The sequence below is a fragment of the Buceros rhinoceros genome, unplaced genomic scaffold, assembly GCF_000710305.1.
Source record: "Buceros rhinoceros silvestris isolate BGI_N320 unplaced genomic scaffold, ASM71030v1 scaffold11532, whole genome shotgun sequence".
Classification (NCBI taxonomy): Eukaryota; Metazoa; Chordata; class Aves; order Bucerotiformes; family Bucerotidae; genus Buceros; species Buceros rhinoceros.
The window spans coordinates 34,294-44,274 of NW_010400733.1; the positions used below are offsets into that span (position 1 = coordinate 34,294).

The 9,981-nt window shown below is 48.3% G+C and overlaps 1 protein-coding gene across 1 annotated transcript in view; it reads left to right on the forward strand.

Annotated features, from left to right (window-relative positions):
* The window catches only part of LOC104489806 (TGF-beta receptor type-2-like), a 12,620-nt gene extending 7,097 nt beyond the window's left edge, over positions 1 to 5,523 (forward strand). The window contains exons 4-6 of the mRNA XM_010132011.1: positions 46 to 187; positions 1,444 to 1,571; positions 5,030 to 5,523. Of these exons, the coding sequence (XP_010130313.1) occupies positions 46 to 187; positions 1,444 to 1,571; positions 5,030 to 5,242 (483 nt within the window). The 3' untranslated portion in view covers positions 5,243 to 5,523. The remainder of the gene's footprint in view (positions 1 to 45; positions 188 to 1,443; positions 1,572 to 5,029) is intronic.
* The last annotated feature ends 4,458 nt before the right edge of the window (positions 5,524 to 9,981 follow it).

The window sequence follows — 9,981 nt, forward strand, 5'->3', positions numbered from 1 at the left end:
GCCCTCACCCACCCCTACTAATGCCTCTCTCCTCTTTGTGGGCAGGTGGGCACTGCCAGGTACATGGCACCGGAGGTCCTGGAGTCCAGGGTGAACCTGGAAGACCTGGAGTCTTTCAAGCAGATGGATGTCTACTCCATGGCCCTTGTTTTGTGGGAAATGGCCTCCAGATGTGACGTGGTAGGAGGTAGGAGCATAGCAGGGGGTTGCCACATGCCTCTTTGCTCCCTTCCTCCCTGTACAGGGATGTGGCTCACCTCATGTCCCCAGCAGTGGCACGGGACCCGATTTGGAGTGGCTCTGGTCTCCGCAGGGCTGCTAAGAGTTGGCGGCAGATTGTCCCCCACAGCTGCCTGCTCTGCGAGCCATGGCTTGAGGGGAACAGCTCGGTGGCCCAGGAGCAGGACCAGACCGCAGGGGGTCATCTGGTCCAGCCCCCAATCAAAGCCAGCCAGCCACCAAGTCTCATCTGATCCGTGCTGGCAACGCAAAGCAAACCAAGCAGGAAGAGCCAAAGCTGCCTCCCCTTCCCCAGCCACAAGCGCTTTTTTTTCAGACACCACCAAAGAGTTTATGTTGCAACGGGGACTTGCAAATGCCAGCGTCTGACAGACCCACATACCCCCTCGCTTCCCGGAGCCACATCCTGGCATCTGAAATGGCCTGTAGCAAAACATTTAATTAACTGCCCTGCTGGTAGCCCCTGCCAGCCCTGCTGCCCGCTCCCCCTTCTCTATTTAGCTCCTTCTGGTTCCTTCCCTGTCCCACCTACATGCAGTACAAGCCCACAGAGCTGCAAGGAGCTCCAACCCTTGGCAAGAAAGATGCCCCAGCTGCCCAATGTGCCCCACGCTCAGTGGTGGGAGACCCTTGCCCAGCTCAGATGCCTCATGCATCCTTTGCTCCTGAGCTGGTGTTCCAGGCCATCCCCCCCCACCCCAGCTTGTATTTCACCTGCATTCGCAGCTGGGCAGGGGCTGGCAGAAATCATGGTGGCCTCTCACCTCTGCAACAGGGAACTTCCCCTTAGCCTCCCACAACCTGGGGATGCTCTGCTGGAAAGGCCATTTCCCCTCTAACCCCATCTGCGCTCACAGTAGGAACCCAGATGCTGGTACCATAGTTGCCTCTCCCATCTTTCACCAGAACAACGTATTTTACCTGCTCAAAATACGTCTCACCCAAAGACAGGCCAAGTCCTTTGTAGTGTACCTCTTGGGTTCAAGGAAGGTGGTCAGATGGCTCCTCGGTCCTGTCTCTGGAAACGACTTCTACATGAAAACCCAGCACTACGTTTTTATGTTCAAATTCTAAACTGTTTCCAGATCCGTTTATTTTTGGAGACTGATAAAAACACATTTATTCTCACCTGGTGGACCACACCACAGCAAAGCAGTGAAGGCACTAAAAACATCCTGTAATGCTGCTGTTGCTTCCTTGCAGAGGTAAAGAATTACGAGCTGCCTTTTGGGTCAAAAGTGCAGGAGCAGCCCTGTGTGGACACCATGAGAGACATCGTGCTGCATGGCAGAGGAAGACCCGAGATCCCGAGCAACTGGCTGGTGCATCAGGTAAGCCTGGGGTAGCTGGTTCAGAAAAGAGCAATCCACATTGTCCCGCCTCACCAAACCAGCCTGAAAAATGGTTAAAGTTGTAATCAAAGCAAAAGCGAGCAGAGCTCCTGGGCCCTACGTCGAGCTCCACTTGGGCTGGCCGAGCCCACATAAAGCCCCACTAGCCTCATTTCCCTGGTGTATAAAAGCCACCAGCCAGCGGTACAGCCATGATCAGGAAGTGTTACCAACGCCCAGTGATGGCATTCAGTTATCTATCTCGAGGATAACAGCAAAACGGAGCACTTTGGTGCAGCCTCTTCTCATCGAACAGTGCCTCATCTGAGTCCACCCCACCTCTGTCCTCACCCCAATATCCAGAGAGCTCTAGCTCAGAAAACACGCAGCCCCTCGCACACAGCCATCTCGCAGCAGGGACAGAGGCGAGGATGGTGCATCCAGCCTTCTGCCTGCTTGGTTGTGGAGGTTTCAAGCTCAAACTTACCCCTAATGTGAACAGTCATGACCTGGCATAGAAGAAAGGCTTCCACTTCTACGTGGAAAAGCCAACCAGGAAGCATCGCCTTCGAGTGAACCACCCAGGAAACACACGTGGAGCTGAGGGCAGGGAACCTGCTACGCTCCAGCCTTCTCATCTCAGAAGGTTCTGAAAGCAAAGCATTTCAGCACAGAAAGCATAATCCCGTGCTCTAGAACAGGAACACTTCAGCAATGATGAGGTGTGCTCCATTAAAACCACACCCGTGAACACACACAGACTAACCAGCTCCAGAAACACAGCGACCTTCTGGCTCTGACAGGGTCCTTTCTCCTCTAGGTCCAGTACTTTCTTCCACAAGTTGAGAACACGAGGGGTAACAGACACACTGACCGCGATTTTCAAATCTTGCCTGACTTTGGTAGTTCTTAAATTTCACGTGCCATGTGGAAAAACACCATCCACTGATCAACAGCTCCTCCGGAAACCAGGCTGAAACAGTCGAGCTTGCTGGCACCCAGAGGCATGCCAACTTCCGTGCATTGCCCACCCATAAGACACCTGCTCTGCCTGGGCAGCATGCAATGCCAGGTTTTTCAAAAGCAAAGGTATAATTTCATGACCTTAGAAGGCCATATTGTGTTCCCAAAATATCTCCTCTCAAAACTAGCTTTGTCCAAAGCCTCACAACTGACCTAGCCAACCCAAGCTGCACACAGCATCAAATGAGTCTGGGGTTTCTGCTGGATCATCAGTGAGTTTATTGGATGGGGAGTCCACTCCTGAAATTCATCCAGCCTTTCTCCTTGAGGAAGGCAAATACAGGACTTTCAATCACCACTCCTACATATTTGAAGCCACTGTGTTCCCGAAATTTTGCCTTCGACTAATCTTAGCTGATCTAACAAACATGTCCTTCCACACCTGGCTTCACACGATTTCCCGGGCACTTTGCAACCAGTCTCCGCAGGATGAGGCAGCACCATCTGCTGGGAAGCAGCAGAAAGCCACCCGTTTGTGCCACTTCGGGGGTCAACAGCTTCCTGTGGGAGGGAAGTTGTTGGGTGACACCAAGACAGAGTCACAAAGTGCTCATCTGAATGGGAAGCACCCATCAGTGTTTCCCGGAACAATGGAAACAAATTTGAAGCAAAGCTCCACACCTTCCTTCCCCATTTCAGCCATCAGGCTCACTCTCAGTCAAGTGAGGGCCCACGTTGTTGGCCGTGGTTTAAGATTTTCAGTGACATAAGCATTAATTTCCCTGGCAGAGCTGACTCAGCCCACGCGCTGCCTGTCTGCAGCTCCAGGGCAGCTGTTTGCAAGGCTGCACAATAAAGTTGACTGAAGACATTTATCTCAAGCACCTTAAGCCCATGCTTCTACCTCACTTCACACCTCACCACATAAAAAAAAAAAGTGGTTATTTAGGCCAGGTAAATTCCTGGATTTGGTTCATAACTGTTGTGCTGGCACAGCTGGAGGGCTGGCGCAGGACAGGAAGGATCAGAGGGAACTGAAGTCAATATTGCCACTAAAATTATACTTGTAAAACTCAGCATCCTCTGGAAATCTGAGATACCAAACCTAAAATCCAAACTAAGTCCGTTTTGTGAGCGTAACAAGATGTTCCAGTTGTACTATTCAAAAAAGCATCATCGCTACTTACAGGGAAAACTGCAAATAAATATCATGACTTCAGAGCAGAATAAGCACAGAAAATCCAGTGACTAAACCCTGATGGGACAGTGCCACATTCTGTTTGAGAAAGGCTTCAGCCAAGCTAGCTCATTCTTGCACATTAATCCATTATCCTCAAATCCTTTCAACTTAGCTAATAAACGAGCAAGGGGTTCTGGCACACACCATCTGTCAGTTCTCCTGCACAATCCTGTTCTCTCTCACCTGCGCCCAGTACGATGAACCCCACCAGAGAGCAGTGAGTTCAGGCGAAGGCGCAGAAGGGCAGTCCTACATCCCCGCAGGGCTCGTGCTTTCCTCTTGTATTGGTCCATATGAGACTTCAGGGTTCTCTTAATTGCAAATTGAGAAATACTCAAACTCCACTGAAAAACAAGAAGCTTTATTTAAAATAATGATTTTTCCACTGTGTTGCAGCCTGGGTTGACGATGATGCGAAAAGCAATAGCACATGATAGGGGTTATACAGTTAGGAAGGATCAACCAGCTGCCGTGTTCCTGGCTTCTGAGAGGCACAACCACCACCCAAACACTGCCATCTCATTTCTAAGCCCAAAATATAGGGACTTTTTTCAGAGCACCACACAACTGGAAAAAAATATAGATTACTGGGAGACATAACCATTGTAACTAAGAGAAACTGGGTGTGTTCTGGAGCATGCTGGGAAGTACCTAACCCCTCCTAAACGAGGACACTGCTGTGGTGAGAACACAAGGTTCATCTGCAAAGAGTATTCAGCACGGCGCACCCTTTCAGAAAGCTGCTAAAACACAAAGTCAGATTTAAGAAGTTTGGAATTAAACTTCCTCTGAACCGCCCTGCCCCTCGCCTCCATCCAGCCGCAACAGCCAGGGCTCAGCGTTGAAACCCAGAGACCTGGGCTCAGCTGCCAGCCTGCAGGTCACCCCTGCAGGTCTCCTGTCCCTGCCAGTGTTAGGATGCTCTGATCTGAATGGAGGAGGCTGAGACAGGAGGGACCATGTCCTTCCAGCCCCTGTTTAAGTCCCACAGTCAACACAAACCAAATCCCAGGGAGCATGGAAAATGCCTGGGTCGATTCCAGGGGAGCAGAGGCCGCTGCTCCAACACAGGCGGCACCAGATACGGTGCAAGCACCGGCATGTGCCACAACTCACCAAGGTTGTTTCCTCCTGCGCTTAAACTTGGCCAAAACCAAAACCTGTTTCTGCAGGAAGGTCTCAAAAGTATGTGAAAACACTGCGATTGCCTTAGATCAGCCTCTGGCTCTCTTAACTCCAGCTCTTCTGACTGCAGGGAATGCGTTTCCTGTGCGACACCATCACAGAGTGCTGGGACCACGACCCCGAGGCTCGCCTCACCGCCCACTGCGTGGCCGAGCGCTTCAACCTGATGGCCCAGATGGATTGCGACGACATTCTCAACAACAACACGGACAACGAGGCCAGCAAAACAGCTTCTCCGGGCGGGGAGCACCAGGACAGTGACGGGAGCAGAAACACGCAGTGACACAGCAGGCAGAAAGCAAGAGGAGAAACGAGAAGCATTTAGCTCATGGGGAAAAGCACCTCACCTTGTTTTTCAAAAGGGAACTAAGATCTAGTACATAACTTATTTATGAGATCTGTTTCCTCCCACAGATACGGGGAACTGTGGAATCGATACTTTGGTTAAAGTGCAACATTATGTATGAACTGATTTTGTACTTCCTTTAAATGTATAATGGTGCAAAGCATTCCTTTTATTATTATTTTTTAAAATAATAATGTTTAATCTTTTATTAATAACCACCTGAATTCCTTGTCTATCTTTTGAAGTCCTTCCATATTGCCATCACAAGTTTCTCTTCAACTGCTCATTCTGCAGAGATCAAGACAATTTTCAGTTTTCCTTTTCCATGGCGCGCGCGCACACACACACACACACACAAAATCTCTTGTAGCAGCAGAAGAAACATTTTGAGGTGTAACACACCCTCAGCGGAAGAAATGCTGGCAATCAGAAAGATCACTCCTTGACCAGACAGTCCTTAAAAGAGTGCACAGATAACCGATAATCCAGGGTGCAACCCCAACACACCTTTGTGTACTTGACAGTTCAGGTGGGTGCATGAAGTTTCCTCGGTATAAAAAAAGGCACCTGTGCAGACCCTGCTGTTTCCCTCTCAGAAGCCCACACACAGGGCATCTGGACAACCCTCTCAGTCCAGTTTCCAGCCACCTCTAGCCAATAGTTTGTGCCACAGTAACAGCGACAACACAAATGCGCTGGTTAATTCTTCTCACAACTCCCTCACACCCCGCTGCTGCGTTACTCAACCGGAAGAGACACGAGCAGACAGAACCGGGGACCTTCGCTGCCGTAACCACCAGACCTAGCCAGGCTGCCTCGGCAGTGGACAGGCAGGTAAGGACAGGTAAGTCGTACCTTGCTCTGAGCCCTGGCACTGTGCACATAATCCCTCCAAGCGAGCACCAGCCCACACAAAAAGCTCTTCTCTCGCTCTTCAGACTGTCTCCACAGCTCCCAAATTAAAAAACCAGAACAAAAGTGCTTCTAAACCCTTCAAAGAAGGATGGAAGGGGAATTAATTAGTTGCATCAAATTTAAATAATAAAAACTTATTTCAGCTACCATGTGTATGTCTGTACCTCCAACTGTGACCATACCTCTCATTCTCACCAATCCCCCACCGGGCCGCTATCTCCTGTCATCTTCTGATTTTTCCAGCTCAGCCTTCTGAAGCATATCGCCCTCGGTTCACCATCAACACATCCTTTCCACGCTGACTTCAGCCTCATTTCTTGAGCACATTAACCACTGCTCCACTGTGCGTCTGCCCAAGAGAAACAGAGAGTATGGGGCAGCTTTTCTGACATGGAGATAACAAACTTCGGGAACACACCGAACCGACCCAGGCTGTCCAATTTTTCCTTCCCCTAACAGTCCGTAACTGATTTTTGCACTGAGTTACAGCCCCGATGAATAATGCTTACTTGTTCTTTCCAAGTTCAGTTCAAGAGGCTTTAAAAGACACTCTGACCTGTTCTTCCCACCGGCGACTGGGGCAGAGGGCAGTCAGCTCGTGCAAACTAGACATTCAAGGCTGCGCGTCTGATCTTGATGGCCAAAATACAGATTCTCCTGGACTTAATTCTGGCCTGGACAGTTTATACTGTAAACATGCTGAAAACCATCCCAGTCTATTCCTCCCCCCATGCCTAAAATCTTGAATGCTCCAATTTACATAGTGCATTTTGTTTCCATGAAAACCAAGTCCAGACTCCATCTTTCAGGATCACAGGCCTGAATCACTGCGTTGAATCACAGTGACTTGTCACACTGTTGTCCATGAGCAGAAGGAGATGTAGAACCTCTGAAGAGAGCCAGTTATTTAGGCCTCAAGGCTCCCGCTTGTAACTCAGGGAGCCTAAAGCCACTGAGATCGAGAGGAATTTTCATAGAATACCAGGTTGGAAGAGACCTCAAGGATCATCTGATGCAACCTTTCCTGGGAAAAAAAAAAAAGAGTCTAGACAAGATGGCCCAGCGCCCTGACCAGCTGAATCCTGAAAGTGTCCAATAGTCAAATGGGGACTCCACTACTTCCCTGGGGAGACTGTCCCCCTGTACTGGGCACTGGTGAGGCCGCATCTTGAATACTGTGTCCAGTTTTGGCCCCTCACTGCAAGAAGGACATTGAGGTGCTGGAGCGTGTCCAGAGCAGGGCTATGAGGCTATGAAGGGTCTAGAGCACAAGTCCTATGAGGAGCAGCTGAGGGAACTGGGGTTGTTTAGCCTGGAGAAAAGGAGACTGAGGGAGACTTTATTACTCTCTACAGCCACCTGAAAGGAGGTTGTAGTGAGGCAGGGGTTGGTCTCTTCTTCCATATAATGACTGACAGGATGAGAGGGAATGGCTTCAAGTTGCACCACGGGAGGTTCAGGTTGGACATTAGGAAAAATTTTTTTGTGGAGATGGTTGGCAGTCATTGGAACAGGCTGCCCTGAGGCTATGAAGGGTCTAGAGCACAAGTCCTATGAGGAGCAGCTGAGGGAACTGGGGTTGTTTAGCCTGGAGAAAAGGAGACTGAGGGAGACTTTATTACTCTCTACAGCCACCTGAAAGGAGGTTGTAGTGAGGCAGGGGTTGGTCTCTTCTTCCATATAATGACTGACAGGATGAGAGGGAATGGCTTCAAGTTGCACCACGGGAGGGTTAGATTGGATAGTAGGAATAATTTCTTTACAGAGAGGGTTGTCAATCATTGGAACAGGCTGCCCAGGGCAGTGGTGGAGTCCCCACCCCTGGAAGTATTTAAAAGTCACGTAGATGTGGTGCTGAAGAACATGGTTTAGGGACCCTGGCAGTGCAGGGTGGATGGCTGGACTCGATCTTAAAGGTCCTGTCCAACCAAAATGATTCTGTGACTCCGATTCCTCCAATGGCTGACTGTCCTTATCGTAAAAATTCTTCTCTTGTGTCTAATCGGAATGTGCCCAGAAATAACTTATATCCACTACCCCTCAACCTTCACCATGTCTCCCTGTAAAAAAGGAGTCTCCATCTTCTTTGTAGCCACCCTTTACTGAACACAATGATAAGGTCTCCCCTAAGCCTTCTTTTCTCAGGGCTGAACAATTTTGCTCTTAACTTCACTGGTGCCAAATCACGCCAAAAAGACAGAAGGGAACATAAGCTGAAATCCTACATTTTGCCACACTCCCCATCAAATGCACCCTGGTTCTAGCAAATATCCACATAGGAAGGAGCAGCCAGCCCTTCCCTTTGCTCCAGAAGGTACCAGAAGGAAACAACAGCAGTTATGCAAGAGGATCAAATCTGATCAGAGTTAAAAATATATCTATGCATTAGTCTGGAGGCTGCTTGCAACTCTCAAAAGTGTCGCAGAAATGTCTTACAATTTTAGCTGCCTATTCAGTAGCTAGATATTTTTTCAACTGTTTTCAGCTATGTCCTTTTTTTGTAGAAGTAACTAGAAATTTGCATCATAACTAAATCCGCAACAGGAAGCCAGTCCGGTTTTTGTGTCATCAGAGCAAAGGAAGGCTTCACCCTCACATTAAAAGAAATGGCTTCCCGTATTTTAAAAGGTTACTTCTTCAGCACTGGGTCTTACTGTGGTTTTACACCACAAAATTAGTAACAGCTTTCCCAGTGTGAAACCACAAGCATACCAGATAAGGGTGGGAGAAATAACTTGACTAATAATATTATATAAGGAACACAAATGGGTTTACAGCCAACATGGGAGCTGTTCAGCCTGGTTTACAGCCATCACCTTGACAAATTCCCAAATCAAAATTATAAGCAGAGTTCATTGACAGAGTCTTAAGTCCATATTTCAATAAGCACAAGTTTGACTCCTGGAGAATGTTCAGATGATAAAGGTTTGCTTTCTGCTCTGGTCACTGTGATGTTAACAGCTGGATCTTGCTTCACAGCCCTTGCTGTTTGTTTAAAGCAAATCTGCCACATGACACAGAAAACAACTCTGAAACTTATTTTCTGCCCCTCTGCCACCCCCAGTTTGGCGCAGGTACAGATGAACCATGGAAGTTCACACGTAGCCAAGTCCCAAAGTCGACCAAGGAGCTCACCCCTCACATGCCGCAAATCCAGACACACGGAAGAACTAATCCCACTGTTTGCATTTTTATTTTTATTCCTGGTTAAACGCAGAAATGCCCAGTGAATATCTGAAACTAACACAACAGGATGGTTGTATAGAATATCACAAACAAGACAGCAGGGCTAAAAACATTCTTCTGCTGGAGAAATATAGTTACTACTCAAGTGCACAGTGCCAAAATATCCCACTTCAAGGGCCAAGGAAAGCCCAGACAGACAGATCTCCAGCATAAAAGATAACAACAACCTACTCTTCCGTGTCACCTGATCTCTAGGAAACCAAACAGAACAAATGAATCATTTTGTAATTTTATTATCCCAACCCTCACTTCTCACAAACAGACTATGCCTTGCATTGAGATCTCAGTGCATTTCACAGCAAAAAAAAAAAGTACAGGAGGATCAAAATGGTTGTGCATAAACCCAACTCTTTTTTGCACAATTTACAGTTTGTGTTGGAAGTTGACATGGTTATTTACACCTTCTGATGTGTTCTTATGCTTGTATCTTCTCTATGGAAAACATCTTACCAGATGACTCAGCTGTGAGTTCTCATGGTGCTGGATCAGGTGCAGCCACTGTTCTGGCTAGGAAG